General features: G+C 43.8%; 1 protein-coding gene across 1 annotated transcript in view; it reads right to left on the bottom strand.

Annotated features, from left to right (window-relative positions):
* Window positions 1-27,805, bottom strand: part of LOC126176255 (octopamine receptor Oamb-like) — a 356,106-nt gene that overhangs the window by 129,474 nt on the left and 198,827 nt on the right. The window contains exon 4 of the mRNA XM_049923401.1: window positions 23,550-23,817. Within this exon, the coding sequence (XP_049779358.1) occupies window positions 23,550-23,817 (268 nt within the window). The remainder of the gene's footprint in view (window positions 1-23,549; window positions 23,818-27,805) is intronic.

A 27,805-nucleotide genomic window follows, 5' to 3' on the forward strand; every position in this document is an offset into this window, starting at 1 on the left:
GTCTTGCTTCTATTATCAAGCTCAACGTCAGAATGGCCTGTCTGGCGCCTTTACCTTTTCTAAAGCAAAACCGATCGTAATCTAGCACGTCCAAAATTTTCTTTTCCATTCATCTGTATATTATTATTGTCAGAAACTTGAATGCATGAGCTGATAAGCTGATTGTGCGATAATCCTCGCACTTGTCAGCTCCTGCATTCTTCGGAATTGTGTGGATAATATTTTTCCAAAATTCAGATGGTATGGCGTAAACTCATACATTCTACATACCAACTGAGTAGTCGTTTTGTTGCTACATACCCCAAATGATTTTAGAAATTCGGATGGAGTGTTATCCGTCCCTTCTGCCTTATTTGATCTTAAGTCCTCCATATTGGATACCCTATCTCTTCTAAATCGATTCCTGTTTCTTCTTTTATCGCATCTCATAGAGGTCATCAATGTACTCTTTCCACCTATCCTCCTCTGCATGTAACAGTGGAATTCCCGTTGCACTTTGAATGCTACCACCTTTGCTTTTAATGTTACGGAAGATTGTTTTCACTTTCATATATGCTGACTCAGTCCTTCCGAGAATCATTTTTTTCGATTTCTTCACATTTTTCATGCAGCCATATAGTTTCAGCTTCCCTGCACTTCCTGTTTATTTAATTCCTCAGCGACTTGTGTTCGTGTGTTCCAGAATTTCCCTGCCCGGCTTTGTACTTCTATCTTTCATCGATGAACTGAAGTATTTCTTCTGTTACCCATGGCTTCTTCGCATTTACCTTCTTTGTATCTACTCTTTTCTTGCCAGCCTCTGTGATTGCCGTTTCTAGAGATATCCATTCCTCTTCAACAGTACTGCGTATTGAATTATTCTTTATTGCTGTATCTATTGCCTTAGAGAACTTCAAGCGTGTCTCGTCATCCCTTAGTATTTCTGTATCCCACTTCTTTGCGTATTGAATCTTCCTGTCTAATCGCTTGAACTTCAGCCTACTCTTCATCACTATTACATTGTGATCTGAGTCTATGTTTGCTCCTGCGTACACCTTACAACCTAGTATCTGATTTCGGAATCCCTGTCTCACCATTAGGTAATCTAATTGTAATCTTCCCGTATCACCCGGTCTCTTCCAAGTACAGCTCCCCCTCTTGTGATTCTTGAACAGAGTAATCCCTGTTACTAGCTGGAATTTATTACAGAACTCAATTAGTCTTTATCTTCTCTCATTCCTTGTACCAATTCCATGTTCTCCTACAACCTTTTCTTCCACTCCTTCCCCTACAACTGCATCCCAGTCCTCCATGATTATTAGATTTTCTTCTCACTTTATGTATTGTATTACCCTATTAATATCCTCATATAATGTATCACTTCATCTTCAGCCTACGACGTCGGCATGTGTACCTGAACTATCGTTGTCGTTGTTGGCTTGCTACAAATTCTGGCAAGAGCAAGCCTATCACTAATCTGTTCTCCTTAACACCCTCTTTGCCCTATCTTTCTATTCATAACAAATCCTACTCCCGTTATATCATTTTCCGCTACTGTTGATATTACCCCCAAACTCATCTGACCAGGAGTCCTTATATTCTTTCTATTTCACTTCACTGACTCCTACTGTATCTGTAGATAGAGCCCTTGCATTTCTCTTTTCAGATTTTCTGGTTTCCCTACCATATTCAAGCTTCTGACACCCCACGTCCCGACTCGTACAACGTTATCCTTTCGCTGATTATTCAATCTTTTTCTAATGGTCACCTCCGCTTTGGCAGTCCCCTCCCGGACATCCAAATGGGGGACTATTCTAAAATTTTTTGCCAATGGAGAAATCATCATGACACTTTTCTAATTACAGGCCACATGTCCTGTGGATCTACGTTATGTGTGTTTGATGTAGTGGTTTCCATTGTGTTCAGTACCCTCATGCCGTTGATCATTGCTGATCCTTCTGCCTGTAGAGGCAGTTTCTCACCCCAAGGACAAGAGAGTGCCCTGAATCTCTGTCCGCTACTCCGCCCTCTTTGACAGGGCCGTTGGCAGTTTGAGGGTGACTTCTTATGCCGGAAGTCTTAGGTCACCAGTGCTGATTATTAATCAAAATTTGAGTGGTGGCGGGTTACGAACCCGGGACCGAGAACGTTTTGATAACTAATCAAAGACACTACTCTTAGTCCACGTGTGCACTCACTACCGATACAGCAAAAAACCAGCGACAGACGGAGCAAAGAGGGTGTCAAAAGCAGACTAACACTGGAAAAAGCGGATTCTTGACCAAGAGAAGTCTACTAGTATGAAACATAATCCTTAATTTGAGGAAGAAATTTCTGAGATTGTATTTGTGCAGCAGCATTATATTGCAGTGAAATATGGGCCATGGTAAAACCGGAACTGAATAGAATTGAAGGATCTGAGATGTGATGCCGCAGAAATGTTGAAAATCAGGTAGACTGACAACGTAATAAATAAGGAGGTTCTGCGCAGAATCGGAGAGGAAAGGAATATGTGGAAAACACTGACAAGAAGAAGGGTCACGATGATGGGATGTCAGTTAACATACCAGGGAAAAACTTCCACGGTACTAGAGGGACCTGTAGAGGACAAAACCTGTAGAGGAAGACAGAGACTGGAATATATCCAGCAAACAACTGAGGACGTATTCTTTGATGAAGAGATTGGCACAGGAGAGGAATTCTTGGCGGGCCGCATCAAACCAGTCCTGTAATCCTGACCCTACTTCTTCTCAGGGTTCCGACGTATTGCTTTCCTCTCCAATTCCGTGGGAAACATCATTTCTTACTTTATTACTCCAATTATTTTTCAACATCATTCTATATCACTGTATTTCAGACGCTTCGATTCTCTTCTTTTTCAATTTTTCGTGAGCCCATATTTCATTAGCATACATTACTATGCTCAAAATATACGTCTTAAGACTTTTCTTCCTCACGTTTAGGCCTGTGTTTGACAGTAGTAGACTTCTTTTGTGCAGGAACGCCTTACTTGCCTGCGCTGAAAAACTTTTTTATGGCTTCCTTGCTCCATCATGTATTGGGTGGGATTGTTTGGGGAAGGAGACCAGACAGTGAGGTCATCGGTCTCATCGGATTAGGGAAGGACGGGGAAGGAAGTCGGCCATGCTCTTTCAAAGGAACCATCCCGGCATTTGCCTGGGGCGATTTAGGGAAATCACGGGAAACCTGAATCAGGATGGCCGGACGCGGGATTGAACCGTCGTCCTGCCGAATGCGAGTCCAGTGTGCTAGCCACTGCGCCACCTCGCTCGGTCCATCATATATTATATTGCTTGAAAAGAAGCAGAATTCCTTAACTTCGTCAAGTGCGTGGTTACGAGTTTTGATGTTAAGTTTATCTCTGGCCTCATTTCTGGTACTCCTCATTACTTTCGCCTTTCTCCAGTTTATTCTCAATCCAAATGGTATGCTCATTATACAGTTCGTTTCATTTAACGGGTTCTGCAGTTCCTTAAGTTCTTCATTTGTGTGGCCATATCGTCCGTGGTTTCTTTGTAATTATTGTAGGTACACCTGCAATTCATCTTCACTTCCTCTTAGATCAATGTCATGAGCAGATGTTACCATTAAGCAACATTTGTATGTCTATATGTTATATTTGGTGCCCAAACATAAGTTATTCATACTATGTGATGATAAAAAAATGCAAATTACTTTCGGAATGCCAAAATGTTATACGTCATAACCGCCATGCCATCTGGTGGATATCTTTCTTTAACGCTTTCGTGAGTACATTTCGATCAGTTTGCACTAATTTTTCACTGCTTTAAGACCGACGATGAACTGTGTTAGAATGTTTGAATGTTGGTTCATAATACACCCCTCCCCCCACTTCCCACTCCGATGGACTTTGCCATCGGTGAGTGGCTTGCGTGCCTCAGTGATACAGATAGCCGTACCGTAGGCTCAATCACAACGGAGGGTATCTGTTGAGATGCCAGAGAAGTGTGCAGCTCCTGAAGAAGGGCAGCAGGTTCTCAGTAGTTGCAGGGACAACAGTCTGGATGTTTGACTTAACTGATCCCGTAACATCAACCAAAACCGTCTTGCTATGCTAGTACTGCGAACGGCTGAAAGCAAGGTGAAACTGCAGCCCTAATTTTACCCGATGGCGTGGAGCTCTGCTATATGGGGAAATGATGATGGAATCCTCTTGGATAAAATATTCCTGAGGTAAAATAGCCCCCATTCGGTTATCCAGGCGGGGACAACTCAGAAGGATGTTGACATCAGGAGAAACAAAACTCGAGTTCTACGGATCAGTGGGCGGAATGTTAGAGACCTTACTCTCACAGGTAGCATAGAAACTTTAAAAAGAGAAATAGATAGTCTGAAGTTAGATGCAGCGGTAATATGTGAAGTTCGCTGTCAGAAGCAGGACTTCTGGTCGGCTGAATACAGGTCTATAAATACAAAATCAAACTGGGATAATGCAGGGGTCGGTTTAATAAAGAAAAAGAAAACAGGAACGCTGGTAAGCTACTATGAACAGCACAGTCAACGCATTATTGTAGTCAAAATAGACACAAAGCCAACACCTCAGACAGAAGTAAAAAATTTATGTGTCAACTAGCTCCGCAGATGTAAAGACTGAAGAAGTGTTTGAAGAGATGAAATAAATTATTCTGACAGTTAAGGGAGACGAAAATTTAATTGTGTTTGGACCTGCAATTCGATAGCAAGAAAAGGAAGAGAAAAATACTGGGTGAATATGGAGTGGGCGAAGGAATGAAAGAGGAAGCCGCCTGGTAGAATTTGGCACAGAGCATAATTTAATCATCGCAAACACTTGGATAAGCCGTTGGATAAGCAGCTGCAGCAGCAAGTCGTATACTCCTAGCTCACGCATTTGTTACATAGTTTAATTCTTAATTTCTTTGCGTGTTTTTGGTACTTGCATTGTTTAATTCATAAATTTCGGGCGTATTATAGTATTTGATAGTTGTAGCATCGCGTTTTAGTACCTGAATAGTATAAAATCGCGTAGTCTCCTTCCGCCGCCGAGCAGTGTGTCAGCAGTGCGCAAGTAGCAGCATTACTGCATTTACTAGCAAACTTGTATTTTAATAACCGTTTAAATTTTGTGTCGATTTGTTTGCGCTCTCTGTAGATTAGTTCAGACGTTCTTTGCACAACAGTTTTTAGCATGGATAGGGACTGCAACTGCTGTGTTCGGATGCAGGCTGAGTTGGCATCCCTTCGCTCCCAGCTTCAGGCAGTGTTGGCTTCGGTCACACAGCTTGAGGCTGTTGCCAATGGGCATCACTGTGGGGGTCCGGATGGGGGTTTGTCGGGGACGGCCAGCTCGTCCCACGCATCCCCCGATCGGACTACGACTGTGGTTGCCCGGGATACTGCCCGCATTGAGGCTGATCCCTCACCTGTGGTAGAGTGGGAGGTCGTCTCAAAGTGTGGCAGGGGTCGAAAGACTTTCCGGAGGGTTGAACGGAAGCCTCTCCAGTTTGTCTGACGAACCAGTTTCAGGCTCTGTCTCAGGCTGATACTGATCTGCGGCTTGACATGGCTGCTTGTCCTGTTCCAGAGGTTGCCCCTCAGTCTGCAAGATCCGGGCGGTCGCAGAGGGTGGGCTTACTGGTAGTTGGGAGCTCCAACGTCAGGCGCGTAATGGGGCCCCTTAGGGATATGGCAGCAAGAGAGGGGAAGAAAACCAATGTGCACTCCGTGTGCATACCGGGGGGAGTCATTCCAGATGTGGAAAGGGTCCTTCCGGATGCCATGAAGGGTACAGGGTGCACCCATCTGCAGGTGGTCGCTCATGTCGGCACCAATGATGTGTGTCGCTATGGATCGGAGGAAATCCTCTCTGGCTTCCGGCGGCTATCTGATTTGGAGAAGACTGCCAGTCTCGCTAGCGGGATGAAAGCAGAGCTCACCATCTGCAGCATCGTCGACAGGACTGACTGCGGACCTTTAGTACAGAGCCGAGTGGTGGGTCTGAATCAGGGGCTGAGACGGTTCTGCGACCGTGTGGGCTGCAGATTCCTCGACTCGCGCCATAGGGTGGTGGGGTTTCGGGTTCCGCTGGATAGGTCAGGAGTCCACTACACGCAACAAGCGGCTACACGGGTAGCAGGGGTTGTGTGGCGTGGGCTGGGCGGTTTTCTTTAGGTTAGATGGCCTTCAGCAAGTACAGAATGGCCAACAGCCTCAACGGGTGCGGGGCAAAGTCAGGACATGCGGGGACCAAGCAGCAGTCGGTATTGTAATTGTAAACTGTCGAAGCTGCGTTGGTAAAGTACCGGAACTTCAAGCGCTGATAGAAAGCACCGAAGCTGAAATCGTTATAGGTACAGAAAGCTGGCTGAAGCCAGAGATAAATTCCGCCGAAATTTTTACAAAGGTACAGATGGTGTTTAGAAAGGATAGATTGCATGCAACCGGTGGTGGAGTGTTCGTCGCTGTTAGTAGCAGTTTATCCTGTAGTGAAGTAGAAGTGGATAGTTCCTGTGAATTATTATGGGTGGAGGTTACACTCAACAACCGAGCTAGGTTAATAATTGGCTCCTTTTACCGACCTCCCGACTCAGCAGCATTAGTGGCAGAACAACTGAGAGAAAATTTGGAATACATTTCACATAAATTTTCTCAGCATGTTATAGTCTTAGGTGGAGATTTCAATTTACCAGATATAGACTGGGACACTCAGATATTTAGGACGGGTGGTAGGGACAGAGCATCGAGCGACATTATACTGAGTGCACTATCCGAAAATTACCTCGAGCAATTAAACAGAGAACCGACTCGTGGAGATAACATCTTGGACCTACTGATAACAAACAGACCCGAACTTTTCGACTCTGTATGTGCAGAACAGGGAATCAGTGATCATAAGGCCGTTGCAGCATCCCTGAATATGGAAGTTAATAGGAATATAAAAAAAGGGAGGAAGGTTTATCTGTTTAGCAAGACTAATAGAAGGCAGATTTCAGACTACCTAACAGATCAAAACGAAAATTTCTGTTTCGACACTGACAATGTTGAGTGTTTATGGAAAAAGTTCAAGGCAATCGTAAAATGCGTTTTAGACAGGTACGTGCCGTGTAAAACTGTGAAGGACGGGAAAAACCCACCGTGGTACAACAACAAAGTTAGGAAACTACTGCGAAAGCAAAGAGAGCTTCACTCCAAGTTTAAACGCAGCCAAAACCTCTCAGACAAACAGAAGCTAAACGATGTCCAAGTTAGCGTAAGGAGGGCGTAAGGAACGCGTGAAGCGTTCAGTGAATTCGAAAGTAAAATTCTATGTACCGACTTGACAGAAAATCCTAGAAAGTTCTGCTCTTACGTTAAACCAGTAAGTGGCTCGAAACAGCATATCCAGACACTCCGGGATGATGAAGGCATTGAAACAGAGGATGATACGCGTAAAGTTGAAAAACTAAACACCTTTTTCCAAAGCTGTTTCACAGAGAAGACCGCACTGCAGTTCCTTCTCTAAATCCTCGCACAAACGAAAAAATGGCTGACATCGAAATAAGTGTCCAAGGAATAGAAATGCAACTGCAATCACTCAACAGAAGAAAGTCCACTGGACCTGACGGGATACCAATTCGATTCTACACAGAGTACGCGAAAGAACTTGCCCCCCTTCTAACAGCCGTGTACCGCAAGTCTCTAGAGGAACGGAAGGTTCCAAATGATTGGAAAAGAGCACAGGTGGTCCCAGTCTTCAAGAAGGGTCGTCGAGCAGATGCGCAAATCTATAGACCTATATCTCTGACGTCGATCTGTTGTAGAATTTTAGAACATGTTTTCTGCTCGAGTATCATGTCGTTTTTGGAAACCCAGAATCTACTATGTAGGAATCAACATGGATTCCGGAAACAGCGATCGTGTGAGACCCAACTCGCTTTATTTGTTCATGAGACCCAGAAAATATTAGATACAGGCTCCCAGGTAGATGCTATTTTTCTTGACTTCCGGAAGGCGTTCGATACAGTTCCGCACTATCGCCTGATAAACAAAGTAAGAGCCTACGGAATATCAGACCAGCTGTGTGGCTGGATTGAAGAATTTTTAGCAAACAGAACACAGCATGTTGTTATCAATGGAGAGACGTCTACAGACGTTAAAGTAACCTCTGGCGTGCCACAGGGGAGTGTTATGGGACCATTGCTTTTCACTATATATATAAGTGACCTAGTAGATAGTGTCGGAAGTTCCATGCGGCTTTTCGCGGATGATGCTGTAGTATACAGAGAAGTTGCAGCATTAGAAAATTGCAGCGAAATGCAGGAAGATCTGCAGTGGATGGGCACTTGGTGCACGGAATGGCAATTGACCCTGAACATAGACAAATGTAATGTATTGCGAATACATAGAAAGAAGGATCCTTTATTGTATGATCATATGATAGCGGAACATACACTGGTAGCAGTTACTTCTGTAAAATATCTGGGAGTATGCGTGCGGAACGATTTGAAGTGGAATGATCATATAAAATTAATTGTTGGTAAGGCGGGTACCAGGTTGAGATTCATTGGGAGAGTCCTTAGAAAATGTAGTCCATCAACAAAGGAGGTGGCTTATAAAACACTCGTTCGACCTATACTTGAGTATTGCTCATGAGTGTGGGATCCGTACCAGATCGGGTTGACGGAGGAGGTAGAGAAGATCCAAAGAAGAGCGGCGCGTTTCGTCACAGAGTTATTTGGTAACCGTGATAGCGTTACGGAGATGTTTAACAAACTCAAGTGGCAGACTCTGCAAGAGAGGCGCTCTGCATCGCGGTGTAGCTTGCTCGACAGGTTTCGAGAGGGTGCGTTTCTGGATGAGGTATCGAATATATTGCTTCCCCCTACTTATACCTCCCGAGGAGATCACGAGTGTAAAATTAGAGAGATTAGAGCTCGCACGGAGGCTTTCAGACAGTCGTTCTTCCCGCGAACCATACGCGACTGGAACAGGAAAGGGAGGTAATGACAGTCGCACGTAAAGTGCCCTCCGCCACACACCGTTGGGTGGCTTGCGGAGTATAAATGTAGATGTAGATTAAGAATCACTAAAGAATGTTGCTAACGTGGAAGCGACCTGTAGACACCGGAAAGTACAAGAATGATTATATGACGGTAGACAGAGATTTCGGAGCAAGAGTTTAAATTGTAAGACTTTTCAGGGGCAGATGTGGATTCTGAGCCCGCATCTCGTGGTCGTGCGGTAGCGTTCTCGCTTCCCACGCCCGGGTTCCCGGGTTCGATTCCCGGCTGGGTCAGGGATTTTCTCTGCCTCGTGATGGCTGGGTGTTGTGTGCTGTCCTTAGGTTAGTTAGGTTTAAGTAGTTCTAAGTTCTAGGGGACTTATGACCACAGCAGTTGAGTCCCATAGTGCTCAGAGCCATTTGAACCATTTTTGGACTCTGACCACAATGTACTGCTTATGATCAGTAGATTAAAATTGCAAAAAGGTAGATACTTGAGATGAGACCTGGATACTTTGAAAGAGCCAGAGATTGTTAACAGTTTCAGTGTGAGCATTAGGCAACGGCTGACAAGAACAAGGGAAAGGAACACAGTAGAAGAATAATGGGTAGCTTTAAGAGATGAAATAATGAATCTGGCATGGGTCAACTAGGTAAAAAGACCAGGTCTAGTAGAAATCCTTGGATGATATAGGAGGTATTTAAATTAACTGATGAAAAGAGAAAATTAAAAAATGCAGGAAATAAAGCAGATGAAAGGAATAGGAACGCGTAAATAATGAGACTGACAGGAAGTGCAAAATGACTATGCAGGAATGGCTAGGTGCTTCAGTCTGGAACCGCGCGATCGCTACTGTCGCAGGTTCGAAACCTGCCTTGGGCATGGATATGTGTGATGTCTTTAGGTTAGTTAGATTTAAGTAGTTCTATGTTCTATGGGACTGATGACCTCAGTCCCATAGTGCTTAGAGCCATTTGAACCGTTTTTGAATGACTAGACGACAAATTTAAGGATTTAGAAGCATATTTCACTAGGGGAATGATAGATACCGCCTACAGGAAAACGAAAGAGGCCTTTGGAGGAAATAGCAGCAGCAGTGTGAATATCAACGGCTCAGATAGAAAACCAGTTCTGACGAATGAAGGGAAAGCTGATAGACAGAAGGAGTATATACAGGGTCTGTATGAAGGAGATGAACCAGAGAGTAATACTGTAGAAAGGGCTAAGGACGTAGCGAGGATGAGGTGGGAGATATGATACTTCGTGAAGAATCTGAAAGAGCACTGAAGAGGCTAATTCGAAAGACAGCCCTGGGAATAGACGACATTCTGTCAGAACTACTGACAGCCCTGGGAGCACCAGGCGTGACATAATTGTTCCATCTTGTGTGAAAGATGTATGAGACAGGTAAAATACCCTCAAACTTCAAGAAAAATGTAATAATTGCAATTCCAAAGAAGGTGCTGACAGGTGTGTAAATTACCAAATCACAATTAAACTAAGTCATCGTTGCCAACGGCCTTGCCGCAGTGATAACACCGGTTCCCTTCAGATTACCGAAGTTTTAGGGCTGGGCAAGCACTTGCGTAGGTGACCACCCGGTCTGCCGAGCGCTGTTGGCAAGTGGGGTGCACTCAGCCCCTGTGAGGCAAACTGAGGAGCTACCTGACTGAGAAGTAGCGACTCCGGTCTCGTAAACTGACATACGGCCAGGAGAGCGGTGTGCTGACCACATGCCCCTCCATATCCGCATCCAGTGACGCCTGTGGTCTGAGTATGACACGGCGGCTGGTCGGTACCGTTGGGCCTTCAAAGGCCTGTTCGGACGGAGAGAAGTCGTGGCAGCAAAATACTGACACCAATTCCTTACAGAAGAATGGAAAAACTGGTAGAAGCCGATCTCGGGAAAGCTCAGTTTGGATTTTGGAGAAATGTAGGAACACGTGAAGCGATACTAAACCTACGACTTACTTCAGAGGCTAGGTTAAGGAAAGGTAAACCTACATTTGTAGTATTTGTAGACTTAGAGAAAGCTTTTGACAATGTTGAGTGGACTACTCTCTTTGAAAGTCGGAAGATAGGAGAGTTAAAATACAGGGAGTGAAATGCTATTTACAACTTGTTCAGAAACCAGGTGGCAGTTAGTTACAAGAGTCGAGAGACATGAAGGGGAACCCTTGGTTCAGAATTGACTGCTCTCATGTGTGCCCGTATTATTTTAGATCCTTTGAAAATGGCCTAACGCCGCCACACATAATGTGTAACAAAGTCAAAGTAAACTATGGTCACGGCAAATGTGTTATTATAGTGCAACTAAACGACCGTGACATATTAAAGATCATTTATGTAACGTATCACTGAAATCCCCGGAATCCTTTGGCCCTGAATTTTAAACTCATTCCTGAAATAATCTCTTATGTCCGTCGTCATGTGTTCTACTTACAGATTGAACAGTTATAATAGTCATAGCGGAGGGAGGGGGCGAAGTCTGAATGCCTAACTGACATCCTTTTTAATGCGAATGCTTTGTTTCAGTCTCCTGTTCTCATTTTTCTGTTCTTGCTTCTTGTAGATTGTTAACCATCTTTCCCTGTAGCTTATACCTGTTTTTCCTAACATCAAACATGTTGCAATGTTTCCCATTGTTGAACATTTTACATGGTAGACAAATCCTGTGAAGGAGCTTCATTTTTCTTAATTCTTGCTTCTGTTATCAAAGACATCTGCAGCTCGTGTGCCTTTATCTTTCGTAAGGCAAAAATGTTTGCGATCTAAGGGATCCTCAGTTTTCATCTCCATTACTCTTGTCAGCAATTCGGACGCATAAACTTTAAAGCTCATTGTGCAATAATTCTGGCATTTATATGGCTTGTTATCTCCGGGGTTTTGTGGATATTTTTTCCCCAAAACTCTGATGGTATGTCTCCATAAACGCCCCATGACAGCTTAATTTCGTCGCTGGGGCGACTACACCAGATTCGCGAACTTGCTCGCCGCGCACCTTTGACCTACGCAGGCGGGGGGGTACTCGTTCTGACGATGAAAGGGGTTAAAAATACTGCACCGCCTTCCGCGGCAGGTTTCAAGCCTTTCTTGGCGGAGTGGCCACTCGACAAAGGGGCCCCGGCCGTGAAAGGCCTCTGCCTGGACCCTAAGTGGGCCCGGATACTGATACGCCGGGCTAGCAGCGCTCTCTCTCTCTCTCTCTCTCTCTCTCTCTCTCTTTCCCTGTCCCTTTCTTCCCCCCTCTCTCCCTCGCTGTATCTCTCTGTGGGCCTCTCTCACCGTAGAACCTCAACGTCCGGGATACGTGTCACGCCGAGCTAAGCGAAATTACCACACCAGGCAAGAGGGGTAAGCCATTTAGCAGCTCAGGTTTGAAGAGCGGTGATAATGAAACGGAAAATCTTGTCGTTGTTCCAGGGATAGGGGAGGATCACGCGAGTCTTCTGTTGAAAGATTGTATGGGAGGTGCATTTGGGCAGTTCACAGTTAATACAAACTATCGTCAGTCTTCCAATCGCCGTTTTTATTATATCAAACTGATAGGTTTCGGATAGTGTCGAACAACTTTAGATCTGATGAAAATATAACAACAAATGACACCTGGGTTCTAATCCCGTTTTTGCAATATAACAGATCAGAAAAATCTTTCCCTCTAATTACAATACTATCGTTATATGTCGTACTATTTCTCGTAATTACAGAGTAAAAACGTCTTGACGTAACACTATCAGTTTCACAGCGATACACGACAGCCAAAATGTAGGCAGTCGCTTTACATTGAAATGTACATGTGCTTGCCACAATCCTACGATCTTCAAAAAATGTCGAACCACGGGTATGAGAGAAACGGGATTTCCTTAACGACAGATCGCACAGCCATTTGGCGGTATTGCAATGACTGCAAAACGAGTTATGACAACATGGACCTAGGTCAACAGTGGGGCGAGAATAGTGAGCACAGTTCCTTCCACGCTGATTATAGCACGACAAGATTATACGATTGCTCGACAGGCTCTGACAACCACTAAAATCCGAGCAGAGGTGAGAGGTAGTGTCCCAGATTATTGGAAGTTGTGATCAGATATCCAGTTCCCATCCATCTTGTATTGCTGACACTGAGGAGACCACAGAATTGCGAGTTGTAGAGCCAGAATCAACTGGAACATAGAAAGGTTCACGGATGTGACAGGTCATGGGATAGCGATATAAACATACACAGAACGCGGTAGTGCCGGATACGCAAAGTATAAAAGAGCAGTGCATTGGTGGAGGTACCATTTCTACCCATGTCATTCATGTGAAGAGGCTTCCGACGTTATTATTGTTGCACGACGGGAATTAACAGACTTTGAACGCAGAATGGTAGTTGAAGCTAGAAGCATGGGACATTCGTTTTCGGAAATCGTTAGGGAATTCAGTATTCCGAGATCCACGGTGTCAAGAGTTTGCGAAGAGTACACATTACCTCTCGGAACGGACAATGCAGTGGCCGATTGCCTTCACTTAATGACTGAGAGCAGTAGCGTTTGTGTACAGCTGCAAGTGCTAACAGACAAGCAACACTGAGTGAAACAACAGCAGAAATCAATTTGGAACATACGACGAACATATCCATTAGGATAGTGCGGCAAAATTTGGCATTAATGGGCTATGGCAGCATCGACTGAAGCTCCTTTCCGGGATTGTGACCATATTGGCTGGACCCTAGGCTGGAAAATAGTGTCCTGGTCAGATGACTCCCGATGTCAGTTGGTAAGAGCTGATGGTAGGATTCAAGTGTGGTGCAGACCTGGGGTTCAAATGTGGTGCAGAGCCTACGAAGCCATGGACCTAGGTTGTCAACAAAGTGCTGTACAAGGTGGTGGTGGCTCCATACGGTGTGAGCTGTGTTTAGAAAGAATGTAATGCGTCCTTTGGTCCAACTGAACCGATCCTTGACTGGAAATGATTATGTTCTACTACCTGCAGATCATTTGCAGCTGTTCACGGACATCACGTTCTCAAACAACGATGGAATATAATGGATAACATTGTCACTGAGCCACAGTTGTTCGCGATTGGTTTGAAGTACATCCTGGATAATTCGAGCGAATGATTTTGCCACCCAAACCGTTGGACACGAGTCCCATCGACCAAAATCCATCCCAGGCAACATATGCGCAACAGAGACAACATGGCTGAGTATTTCTGCAGGGCACACCCAATGACTTTTTGAGTCCACAGCGCATCGAGCTTCAGCACTACTCCAGACTAAAGGAGGTCCGACAGGATATTATGAGGTATCCCGTGGCTTTTGTCAGTTCAATTTATTCTCTGGTGTTTAGCGTCAAGTCCTGTTTCTGTTTGTGGCGGTCAGTTCCTTCCCAACGTGTCCGTACACGACATGGTGAGAGACCACAGGCGGCAACGACTCTTGAGACCCAGACTTTCCAGCTTCTTGAGTGATGTAGTGGGGAACTACTGTATATGACAACAGGACTGTTATGATAATTGTTGAAGGTAGGCTAAATGGTCACCAGTACGTGGAAAGAATAATAAACACGATTAACACACCCTTCAAGAGGAAGGCCCAAATAGTTTCTTCTAGCATGATAACGCAAGATCTCACATTGCATTTCAGATTAAAAACGCTCTGAGTATTGTACGAACCCTAGAGCAGTGCTGGTATGCGATGGAAGGGCATATGCTTTCATACAAACCTCCAACCAGTAATCTTCATGAAGTGATACAGCATTTGTTTCAGGCATGTTAAGAAATTTCTTAAGGTGACATTTAGAGGCAATTTGCTTTCACGCGACTCCGAATACAGGTGTGTATTACTGCCTGTGGGAATCACATTTCATACTGATGTTGATAATCAGTAAGAATGGAATACCATTTTAATCAATTAATGCCTGTTACGTGAAGAATATCTAAACAGAGTCTGATATATGTCGGACGTTTCCTTCTCCAGGTCTTTCCATTTCCGTCAGCGTAATGTGCAGAATGCCCCCTTGTATACTCATGCTCATAAATTAGGGATAATGCTGATACATGGTGAAACAAAGCTCTGGTGGGCGGTTTGCGGGTTTAATTCACCTCGGTGTATACCATGCGGTGTATTTGACCTGCGGTCGTCGCACGGTGGCGCTGACAGCAGTTCACATACGCAGAGGTATGTTGGTGCATGTAAGAGTACGCTGCAGCGGGTAAGTGTGCAGACGTTTTAAGACGTGCTTGTAGTGACTGTGTGTTGAAAATGACTCAAACAACACATATTGATGCCGTTATGAGGGGTAGAACACTAGGGTGAATGGAGGCTGGTCAAATACAGCAGGTCGTAGCACGGGCCCTCCGTGTGCCACAAAGTGTGATCTCAAGATTATGGCAACCATACCAGCAGACAGGAAACGTGTCCAGGCGCTACAGTACCGGACGTCCACAGTGTACAACACCACAAGAAGACCGGTATCTCACCATCAGTTCCCGCAGACGGCCACGGAGTACTACCGGTAGCTTTGCTCAGGGCCTTACAGCACCCACAGGAACAGTTATCTCCAGACACACAGTCTACAGATCACTGAACGAACATGGTTTATTCGCCCGGAGATCTGCAAGGTGCATTCCACTGACCCCTGGTCGCAGGAGATCCCGTAAAGCCTGGTGTTAAGAACACAGTACATGGCCATTGGAACAGTAGTCCCAGGTTAAGTTCACGGACGGGTCCAGGTATGTCTGAACAGTGATTCTCTTCGGGTTTTCATCTGACGTGAACCAGGAACCAGATAGCAACCCCTTAATGTCCTTGAAAGGGACCTGTATGGAGGTCGTGGTTTGGTGATGTGGGGTGGGATTTTGATTGGTGCACGAACACCTCTGCATCTCTTTGACAGAGGAACTGTAACAGGTCAGGGGTATCGGGACGTCATTTTGCACCAGTATGTCCGCCTTTCCAGGGGTGCAGTGGGTCCCACCTTCCTCCTGATGGATGATAACGCATGGTCCCACCTAGCTGGAGTCCCACCATCATGGAGGAGTACCTTGAAACAGAAGATATCAGGCGAATGGAGTAGTATGCCTGTTCTCCAGATCTAAACCCATCTGGGATGCTCTCGGACGACGTATCGCTGCACGTGTTCAAACCCCTAAGACACTTCAGGGTCTCCGACAGGCACTGGTACAAGAATGGGAATCTACACCCCAGCAGCTGCTCGACCACCTGATCCAGAGTATGCCAACCCATTGTGCGACTTGTGTACGTGTGCATGGTTATCATATCCCATATTGTTGTCGTGGTACATGCGCAGCAAAAAGTGGCATTTTGTTGCACTTGTGTTTTGGGACGGTTTCCTCAAATTATCACCAATACTGCGGACTTACAGATCTGTGTCGTGTGTGTTCCCTATGTGCCTATGCTATTAGCGCCAGTTTTGTGTAGCACCACGTTGTGTGGTACCACATTCTGCAATTATCCTTAATTTATGAGCACGAGTGTAGCTTCTGTCACTGAAGTTGGATGGGAATGTTCGCAACGTCTTCGTTGGATCTTTTTTATTTGAACTATGAATCCTGCTTCTCAATGGTCCAAGAATGATGAGCAGCTCTGAAGTATTGGTGGAATGAGGGTTTTGTATGCCACCTCACCCACAGATGGATTATATTTCTTGATGAATATTCTGTGAAGATTTTGATAACTCGAATAGATATATTATTTTTCTTTACCTTCTATTGCTTCCTTTTACACTGTGCGTATATCTTTGGCGGTCTAAAATAGTTTTTTTGGTTAGTTCCACACTGCCGAATGTGCCTATGTTTCGTTTTATTTAAGTTACTACATTACCAAGGTGGCTTTCTCCCCAATAGATCTGTACAGAACAAATTTTCAATCTAAAGACCATGCTAAAATACAAAGCAGTCAGTAACAGCCCAATAATTTACACATTTGTTGACTTTAAAAAGGCATACGACTCTGTTAACCGACAAGCACTTTTAGATATGCTTGAAGAACAAGCGTTAGATCCAAAAACACTTAACCTCATCAAAGAAATGTTGACCAATAGTATCTCCAAGGTAAAATTCGTGGGTGAAATATTCAAGACCTTTCGATCAGAACTGGCGTCCTAAAATTTGATGGTCTTTCTCCTCTCCTATTCAGTCTTGTGTTGGACAAGGCCATCAGCGAATGGGAAAAGGAACTGAAGAATAAAAACTGTTGGGAACTTATACAGTTGGGGTGAGTCAGGGATGACACAAGAATTTAATGGTTAGCTTTTGTTGACTACTTAGCCTTACTAGCGGATGACGAGATAACAGAAATTGAACAGGTAGAAACCCTTGAAGAATGTGTAAAGAATGTTGGTCTGCAAATACCTTTCCTAAAGTCTGAGTTCACGCCACAAAAACTGACACGCGAAACGTGACTACAAAATACGGTCATGTCAATAGAGTCCCATGTTTTAAATAGGTGAAGTCCTTGAACTTACGCGGCGAGAGAAAATAGCACAAAGCATTCGCCTCCAAAAACTAGAGGCTATGGAAGAACCTACAAGGTGTACAATAAAAAATGCTTGTCCAAAAACACTAAAATTAGGCACTGTAGTACAGTATCAAAATCTGAAGTCCTGTTTGCCAGTGAAACCCTGACAGTCCACATAAAAGGTGACCTAGAACTCTTATTAATGAAGAACGTAAAATCATCAGAAAGATACCAGGGTCAAAGAAAACAAAAGAGGGCTGTAGACTACAACCTCGGCAAACAACTGAGAAACTGTCCAACCTTGCACCATATATTAGAAAAAGGCGATTAAAATTTTATGGGAACGTCTCTAGACTTTCCAAAACAAGACTTACGCACAAAATTCTTAAATACATAGAAGGACTTAAAACTATACCCTGGATAAAAGAGGTCAGAAAGGACCTACCAGAAGCTCAGATAAATTATTCAGATATTTTGGACAGAAAGGTATTTAAGCAGAAAGTTGACAGATGGGAAGTTAAGTCAGAGAACGAAGCTCCGAAGAAAGCAGAAACAAAATGGACAGAGGAAAGGAAAAGAGCCCATGGACAAAAAATTAAAGCACGTGGAAAAAAAGAAAAAAAATCAAATATCTTTTGTTGGTCCAACAGGGTCTAATCGCACATAATAATAATAAATTGCTACATGAGTCTCTTAGTAACTGAGTATACAAAACTTCAAATTGTGTTTGATCTTGTTTGCTTTTGTTAAATGCACTGTGTGACACCAAATGTAATATGCATAACTGTTGAATAAACTGTGAGGCGACAACAATATCGGCCGGCCAGGATGGCCGAGCGGTTGTAGGCGCTACAGCCTGGAGCCGCGCGACCGCTACGGTCGCAGGTTCGAATCCTGCCTCGTGCATGGATGTATGTAACGTCCTTAGGTTAGTTAGGTTTAAGTAGTTCTAAGTTCTAGGGGACTGATGACCTCAGCAGTTAAGTCCCATAGTGCTCAGAGCCATTTGAACCATTTTTTTTTTGAAGCGACAACAATATGGATCGCTGGAATTGACAAGCGACAGTCAGTGGGTGTGCAGTGGCATGACATGTACGCGCGTGTGTTGTGCTATTGCCGAGTGGGATAAAAACACAGCAGCTTTATTTTTTCTGTTTTTGATCCGGTTAGAACTAAAATTGGATGTGAACATTACGAAAATATTGCTAGCTTCGTGGAGTGTTATGAACGGCAGTGGCAGTACACATACGGATGAGCACTGATTGTTGTTATTTGAACCAAACTGTCTGGTAACTGAGTTAAACAAATTAATGTAGTTCAAAATTTCTTATTTTATTTGTAACTTAATGAACGGTCTAGCGGGGGACTGATGACCTCATAATTTAAGTCCCATAGTACTCAGAGCCATTTGAATGGTCTAGTGCGCTAAAACATGAGTTAAGGTGAATGTTGCACCGTTTTCAAACTGTGTACGCGTCGTTGATAACAGAATCACGTGTGGAAGAAAGCTTCAAGAGGAGATTAGATAGGAGTCATAGGCTTTTACCCAATAAAGTAAAGTCCGTGGCTGCCGTCACATCACCTTTTGGAGCACATATTCATAGTTTTGTTGTTAGTTGCAAAGCTAAAAAATGTGAAAAAAAGACTTAGTTGTGGTGACGCATTGGCCTGCAGCTTTAACCACCGAGGTCTAGGTTAGGTGGTAGGTGACAGATAGTTTGTAAGTAGGTGAATTCACCGAATGTAAAATGTGAACAAACATCTTAAATAATCTTGGTTATGGTGACAGACTGATCTCTAGGTCTGCCCGCGGTGTAGGTTAAGCTGAAAGGTGAGAGTTTGGTTGTCATCTTGCGAAGCCAACGAATGTGATACTAAAAAAATCTGATTGTGGTGACAGAGTGATCTGCGCCTTAGCCTGTTCAAAAAAACTTAGCCAAGAACTTAACGTTATAGTTGCTAAATTGTTTACGGTGCATGTAGCATGTTTTCTAAGTCACTGGTCAAAGCCGACATTCCTGTATATCCGAAACAGCAACAATTACGTTCGACCAATATGCGATCAAAGGAACGCCATGGAGCATGATATTACTGTCTGGAGAATCATCTACCAAGCAAGAGGGCACATCTGCTCCAATTTCACAACTGATGGAGCCACTTTAATTACGCCGCTGCCGTGACGAGCTGCCGTAGACGTCAGATCGTACCGATTACGAACAGGTAAACTACGACACAAAGCTATTGCTATGTCAAGACTTTAAAATACGAGTATTCCGACTGCTACAGTACCAATTTTTAATTCTTCTATAATGCTATTTCCATTAAAAAATGTAGTTTGTGTGAAGAATGTTTGCAATCAGTGTTAATGTTATATGCCTCGTTATTGCATGTATTTTTACGTACCTTTTACGAAGCCTGGTGTTTTTATATAGGCCTATGTGTACAGTGTTTCCAATAGACGTATTGTTGTGATACATCGCAATTTGCGTAAGCTGTGGCGTCCACCATTATATTCCGAGCGCCGACCAATCATACCAGTGCTACTCGTTCGCTATTTGTGCAAGACATACAGTCGGTGGGAACTTTATATCTGGCAACCGACCAACAACAAGAACTGTGCTTACATTCAGAGATCATCATACTGCTGCATACTCATGACGAGGTGCGAGTTTTTTTTTTGGCTTCCACAGGTCGTTCAAATTTAATCGATGCGTACGGAACTCCGAGACATCTGATAGAAATTACTGCTGCCATTGAGTGTCTGGCAATCGCGTAATCGAACAATAATGGACATTTCACCTTACATTTGTTTGTGTTGAGGGTCCACTCCGAATCCTCACATCAGATGCCTTTCATCTGCAGTCTTTCCACAGTTCAGTGCAATTTCTTAACTTTCTGGCCTTGTACACAATAGAATCATATGCGAATATCCTTGTGGAGCATTCGAAATTCCTGCAACAGTCATTTGACGTACGCCCGAAGAGCCTTTTAGGCCTGAATATTTCACTGCGTTATGAATATGATAAATATCTAGAATGTAGTATATTCTTTCTTCCAGCATGCCTACCGCGCCATTTATTTCATGAAAATTAAGTCGCCGTTGTTCCAATACTTTGCTGACCAGCTTGTAGATGTTCCTGTCTATGGTAGTTGTTTCTTTTTAGCCATGCTCATACGAGAACTCAAATATTTGATTCCTGCAGGTCGTTTATGAATTATAGAAAATGGAGTAGCGGATTCCTCATAAGCTTCACATCATCACGTTCAGTCGTGTATGGCGATGCACAGTCCACGATAAATGATTTTATGACGGAGTAGTTTTTAACTGTATTCTTGAAAATTTTGTACATGGTTGGAGCAGTAACTTGTTTAAGTTGTCAACATTTCTTTCTAAAGAAGAAGTTTATATGGTAGAGAAGTTTTAATAAACCTTCCATTTTGCAGCTGATTGGCTGTTTATTATTTCTACAAGGAGATTAACTGTAAAAGACAGCTATTGTGAAAAAAAAAAGATTTACTCACTTCATTGCCCAACACATATGAAAATCACACAAACAAAATTTCATCAGTAGCAACGCTATCTATGGTAGATCCAAAACCTGCCAACGTTTGCACGCGTAACGAAACCATTACCAACTGCTGAACACACGGTAACTTAACCAGGGTATGGGAGCCGGTACGTGTGCAATGTGCACCGCGTATTTGCGAGAGACAAAAAATGAGAAAAGGGAAATGTAAGAGGACGAACAAGAAAAAGGAGAAGAAGGAATAAAGAAGAATGAAAAGGACTAGGCGACACTAAAATGTGAAGGAGGCTGAGATGTATGACAGGGAATCAAGAGGAGGCTCTAAATAAAATGTGTTGAACAATAGTTCTATGTCCGACCTTTTTCCTTGTGGAGGCACGGTTGTTTCTTCTTTCCAGATACCAGATTGAATCACTCTAGTTACGCAGAATGGTCCAACAGAACTTCAGTTTTATTTTGCACTTGTGTTTTTGTTACGCTTTGCAGTGATTGGAAAAGAAAGACTGAAACGGAATTCAGCTATTGTCGCAATTAATACGACTTTGTCTTGAATCGTATACGAAAAAGTAATAATGAAGCGTACAACTTTTACTCCACTGTAGAGTGGTGTTGTTTTCAAGAAATGAATAAACACGATAAGCGCCGATGCAGCTTAACTCTTGATCGGGCGCGCCGATTTTCGTGACACGAACGGGCGCGCGTCGTGCTTTATGCACATGCAAAGAACAGCTGTCTTCACCCGACCGCCGTACCCATATACGAGCAAAATCACAATTTAACCTTAGTTTAATTAAGCAACGATAAAATAAATCTATATTATATGAGCCAAATCACTCTTTACTTACACAATAATAAAATAAACTTCCTTCTGTTGCGGCGTACAAGCGTTACCGCACAGTTATGACCCACTCGGGGCATTAAACAGTTCAGGTGCATCAGATCCCCACCAAAAATGTATTTCATCACTAATAATCTCGTAGGCAGCTACTTCATCAGGGGACTGTGCTGTAAGCTCGCAATCTGGGTCATTTTCTAGTACGGATCGTAAATTTTTTCTCGCCTGGCTCGCTGTTTACATTATTGCTGCTCATTTGTACGTATAACAACACAGATTATTACTGTGTTAGCTGAAGGTCTAATGAAGGAACAGAAGTGGGCTCTCAGTTATAAAACTACAATGGAACGGTACGAAACAATGTTATTTGTGGTCGATGCGCTGTCTACATAGGCGTTCCCGCTCGAGGGCTAAACTAAAAAAGGGGTAGTGTTTCCAAGAGGCAGAGGGCACCAATTTTTGCCCTGGGCGCCAGCCAGAGTTGGCGCGACATAACGTTCATATTATTGCATGAGTCCACCCTTTTGTCCCGAGCCGCGCTGGGTAGCCGCGCGATCTGTCGCGCCTTGTCACGGTCCGTGCGGCTCCCCTCGTCAGAGGTTCGAGTCATCCCTCGGGCATGGGTGTGTGTATTGTCCTTAGCGTAAGTCAGTTTAAGTTAGATTAAGTTTAGGGACCGATGACCTCAGCAGTTTGGTCCTTAAGATCTTACCACAAATTTCCAAAATATTTTGTTCCGAGCGGGTGGCTACCTTGTATGCATGTGCCTGCTGAACTATGCGCTTTATTTCTTTGAAACAGCTACCTCAGTTGTTTTGCACTGATTCTCTTATTCGGTCACAGACTACTGACTTATTGCATTGTTGCACTTACTGGCATGACGTGTTTATACGATCGTTTTCAGACTCTATAGCTGTAGGTTAGAAATTCTGCGTATGTGGAGCCTTTGGCTGAGCTGTTGAAATGCACTTACCCTATCACATGGGGGCCTCAGCAGCTGATCTTCCCCCACTAACATTGTACTCTCACCCCACCCATGCCATCTGTGTTGGTACGGGCTAAGGTAATTTGTGCACACTCTTTAGGGCTAAGGTATTTTGTGCGGCCTATGAGTACGGGACAAGATATTTTGCGCATACTCTACCGTAATTACATCATACCGTCAAACTCACGTAAAGCATCCACAATGCTGGTTGCCTTCAGCTTGGCAGTGTTACATTTCAAACTCTATGGAAGATGGAAACTGTATGCCGGAATGGGACTCAATCTGTAACCTTTGCCTTTCACTGGCAAATGCTATACGATCTGAGCTATGCAGGCACAACTCCCGACTGGTTCTAACAGCTTTACGTTCCCCAGAGTATCTCTCTAAACTTATCAAACTTCTCAGAAGTTCTCCTGGGTACCTCTCTGGATTAGCATTCTTGGAAGAAAGAATGTTATGGAAAAATGGCTTAGAAACATCCTAGGCGATTATTTACGGAACACATTTAGAATTACAGCAGAGTTTTTGAGAATATCTAAGTCGTTGCGACAATTGCCCGTGAACGGCGTAAGTTCTGCGTTCGAGTCTGGGTGCAGCAGACGTTTTAATCTGCCAGAAAGTTTCGGATCATCGCATACTCTTCGACAAAGAGAAAATTCAATCTGTAAATGTTATACTTCCAGTGCTAATTCAGTACGAACAGCTATGCGAGTACCATTACACGAGTTCCTGACTCACCAACAGGTGAGGCAGGGAACAGCTGGAGCGAGAAGCCGCCTACCTGGGACTTGATGTTGCGCTTGCCCATGCGAGAGATGAGCTTGGGCCGGCCGCTGCCGCCCCCAGTTCCACAGGCAGCGCCGCCCCCGGAGGCTGCAGCGCCGCCGCCGTTGTCCTCGTACGTGGGCGACGGAGACTTGTCTCCACCGCCGCCGCCTCCGCCGCCTCCACTGCCCCCCGCGGACTCACCGCCCCCACCAGACACAGCTCCTGGACCCAGCATCGCCGTGCCGCTCCCGCTGTCGCTGCTGCTGCGCCGCCGAATCCTCCTGGAGCCACAGAAACACAAGGCGTATCCTGAGGTGCAAATCCCATCTCTGATTGTGTTACACAACTGTAAACAGTGACGACAAAGGTTACACCAGTTAATGCCCACAATAATTTTGTTTTGCGTTGATACCGCTTTCGACGTTTCAGTCAATATCAGGACCCGTGTACGACAAGATACCGTGTTCGCAAACACACATGTGAACACTAACTTGACAAACTAAGTAAACATTTAAATCTACGGAAGTTAAAAGGGATACCGTAATATCTCTTGACCGATTGCTGCGTCAGAGTACTGAAAGGGTCTCTCGCGTAAGAGATCGCCTGTTCTTCTAAACTGTAGTCAAGATTTTTGTGTCTTATTGATGAAAAACAAAGCAAGAGGCACAGATTCGAATTGGAAATGGATCAAACATCTTACGTTTTAGTAAATGCGAACCACGTCGCTTCCTGTCGAATGGAATTTGGAGTCATCTCAGCTTTTGATTAATATTATGTATTGTGAAATCATCTTTGTAAGCGTCCAGCTTTCTGAGCCGTACAGTACTATGGGGCAGATAATAATGTTGTATATCTTCATCTTTGTGGTGATTGACAAAGCTTTACTTTTGAGTGGGTTGACTAGTGAGTACAGACATCTTGACCCTGAGGCTATTCTTTCATTTATATCCATTGTTATGATATTTTTACTGTTGAAACGTGATCCAAGGTATTTAAACAGGAGAGCTTTTCTGAATTCGGAATGTTGGTCAATTTCAAAGTAAGGATTTGGGTTTATGACTCGACCTATTTCCATATATTCAGTTTTCTCTTGGTTAATCGAAAGCCCGATTTTGCTGGCACTGTGCCTGAGAGATCGGTACATGTCTTTCAGTTCTTCTTCAGTTTCTTCTTCAGTTTCACTCAGCAACACTATATCATCTGCATAAGCCAGGAGTTTTACTTCACTGTGTTCGAATCGGAGACCATTGTATAGATGAATGAAAGAAAAAAACTGAATGTTTTTGAAAGAAAAGGAATGAGAAAAATCTGGGGACCTGTGTTGGAGAATGGCGTATGGAGAATTCGAAAGAACAATGAAATTTATCAGTTAATGAAGCAACCCACTATCATCCAGAAATTAAAATGTAGGAGACTACAATGGGCTGGACATGGGGCCAAAATCGAAAACAACAGAATCACCAAGAAAGCATTTGAAGGAACTCTCCAGGCAACAAGACCATTGGGCCGACCTCGTACAAGGTGGAAAGATGACATTGAGAAGGACATCGCAGCATTAGGAATTACTGCAGGGTGGAGAGTCTGCGAGGGAAAGAAGGCGGTGGAAGCAGATCGTTGATGCAGCGCGTGGTCTACAGGGCCTGTGATCGCTGAGAAGAGGGAGAGTGAAAGCAACATATGAAGACCTTCCTACTGGCTTGCTAGGCCAAACGCAAGAAAGGATTTTTTGTTGGGGGACGATAATGGTTTTTGTAGATATAGAAAAGGCATATGACTCAGTTAACAGGGAAAGACTCTGGGAAGAAATGAAGAAGATAGATATAGAAGATGGATACATTAATGTAATAAAGACAATGTACAGAGGACACAATTGTAGAATTAAAACATCATTGGGGAACTCTCAGTACATCGAAATAAGACAAGGACTTAAACATGGAAGTATTCTATCTTCTGCACTTTTTAAGTTGTGATGGAGGGAATGAATAGGGCAATTAAAGATATAGCAAAAGAAAAAGACAAAAAGATGATTTTAGCAGATGATATGGTAATACGGGGCGATAAAGGGGCAGATGTACAGTTACAACTTGATGCGTGGAAGGAAATAATGAAATGGTATGGAATAAAAAGAAATAAAGATAAGAGTGAAGTAATGGTATTTGGGAGAGACAAAGGGATCAACGGAAATGTTACTTTGAATGGAGAACCCCTCAAAGTGGTAGACAGTTTCACTTATTTAGGTAGTGAAATATCTAGTGATGAAAGAATAACCAACGAAATTAATAGGAGGTACAGAAGGAAGGCAATTTCTTTCAAACAATAAAACAGCTGGCAGATTAAAACTATGTGCCCGACCGAGACTCGAACTCGGGACCTTTGCCTTTCGCGGGCAAATGCTCTACCACTGGCAGAAGTAAAGCTGTGAGGACCGGGCGTGAGTCGTGCTTCGGTAGCTCGGATGGTAGAGCACTTGCCCGCGAAAGGCAAAGGTCCCGAGTTTGAGACTCGGTCGGGCAAACAGTTTTAATCTGCCAGGAAGTTTCATATCAGCGCACACTCCGCTGCAGAGTGAAAATCTCATTCTGAATAAAACACCTGATTTGGAATAAGGAAGTTCCAATAAAACCAAAACTCCTTATGTATAAGAGTTATTACTTCCCTATTGTCGCCTATGGAGAGAAACATGGACAATGACAGAAAGGGACTGGAGCAGACTGCAAGCGGGGGAAATGAAATTTCTCAGGGAAAAACAAGAATGGACATAGTAAGGAATGTAGATATTAGAAAAGGCCTTAAACAAGAAAGTATGAGAGAAGAAATTTAAAAAAAAGAGGATGCGTGGGTAGAGACTCCCCAAAATTATGTAAGAACTAAAGATGAATGGAGAAAGACCTAGAAGGCGCCCGAGAACACGGTGGAAAACGGGAGTGAGAATATCTGTGGAAAGGAAAGATGTGACCTTTCAGCAAGTGGAGGAAGAAGTGGTGGAGAGGACCGAGCCAAATGGAGAGGATCCGGAAGTAGCGGGACCGGGATATTGATAGATAGATTGTGAAATCACTTATTTTATTAGAATATGGTAGTGTAGCGCAAAGTTTCTGTGGAGTTTGGCTGTGGGTTGTGCAAGTGCAGATTCTTAACCAAATGCTATTTAATATTATGATAGCATGAAGCATTCAATTAGCAGGGCACACGTGTATTAAAAAACAAACCAGGACATCGTGCTTGGATTTTCAAATGACTTAACATCTCACACAATAACGAGAATTTCGAGAAAATAAGCTTTTGCCCCACAATATTCATAAAACCTTCAGGATAGCTCAATGAATTCACAATCAGACAATCTTAACCTAATATACATATATCATCGGATATAAATACTTTGCCCCACTGAGATGATCGTAACAAAACGGGCACCTACAAAAACACACATTAGCCAAAAAGATAAGAAAAGGTCACACAGTGTGACCAACACTTTAAGAAAACACAGACAAACAAGATAGACAACATCCACAACATGTAGTGACCCAATAAACAAATGTGCATCAATAATCAAAGCACACTGAATCATTAAAATTTTATCACTACACCAGATTTCTTGAGGTAATGCACTGCTCTACAGTATTCAGGCCCCAAATGTCTTAAATGTGTTTCATCAAAGTTCATTGCATTACACGGTCCTCAAATTGCAGGAGCAATAGTGGCAACTACATGTTTTATCAGTTTTAAACATTGGCAATACACATACGCCCCCACAGGCACAAATGACAGCAGAACAGAATGGCGCAAGCTACTGTTACGGTAAGCGTTCCACTCATTTTAACACAAATGTTTCTTGCGCGAGCGCTTCCTGACTCCAAGCTGTCGTATCCTCTCCACGCACAGAGCCAGTACAGAGGCCGACACCGATTGCCACTCCAGCTAAACGATGCCTCACGTTAACGGCAGATCACACACAATGTTGGTGGTCTGCAACCTCACTGTCTCGCTGAGTCCATACAGCCTGCTACGATGCCAGATGACGCTGTTCAGGTTCCTGCGGGATATTTTCAATTTTGCTGGTGGACTGTATCTCCACTTCTCCACTGTGGCTGTCTCATCTGATGGTGACAGCAGCCACACGTCCTCTGCCTACCCATTATGGCAACAGCGACTTGGGTCAGCCATACTGGTACTATGTAAGGACCGCTGTGGCGTCATGCCCCCCCCCCCCCCCTCCACCTCTGCCTCATGAAACACTTTTCTGCCAAAACCTATAGGCTGACTCACAGA

The sequence above is a fragment of the Schistocerca cancellata genome, chromosome 3, assembly GCF_023864275.1.
Source record: "Schistocerca cancellata isolate TAMUIC-IGC-003103 chromosome 3, iqSchCanc2.1, whole genome shotgun sequence".
NCBI lineage: Eukaryota > Metazoa > Arthropoda > Insecta > Orthoptera > Acrididae > Schistocerca > Schistocerca cancellata.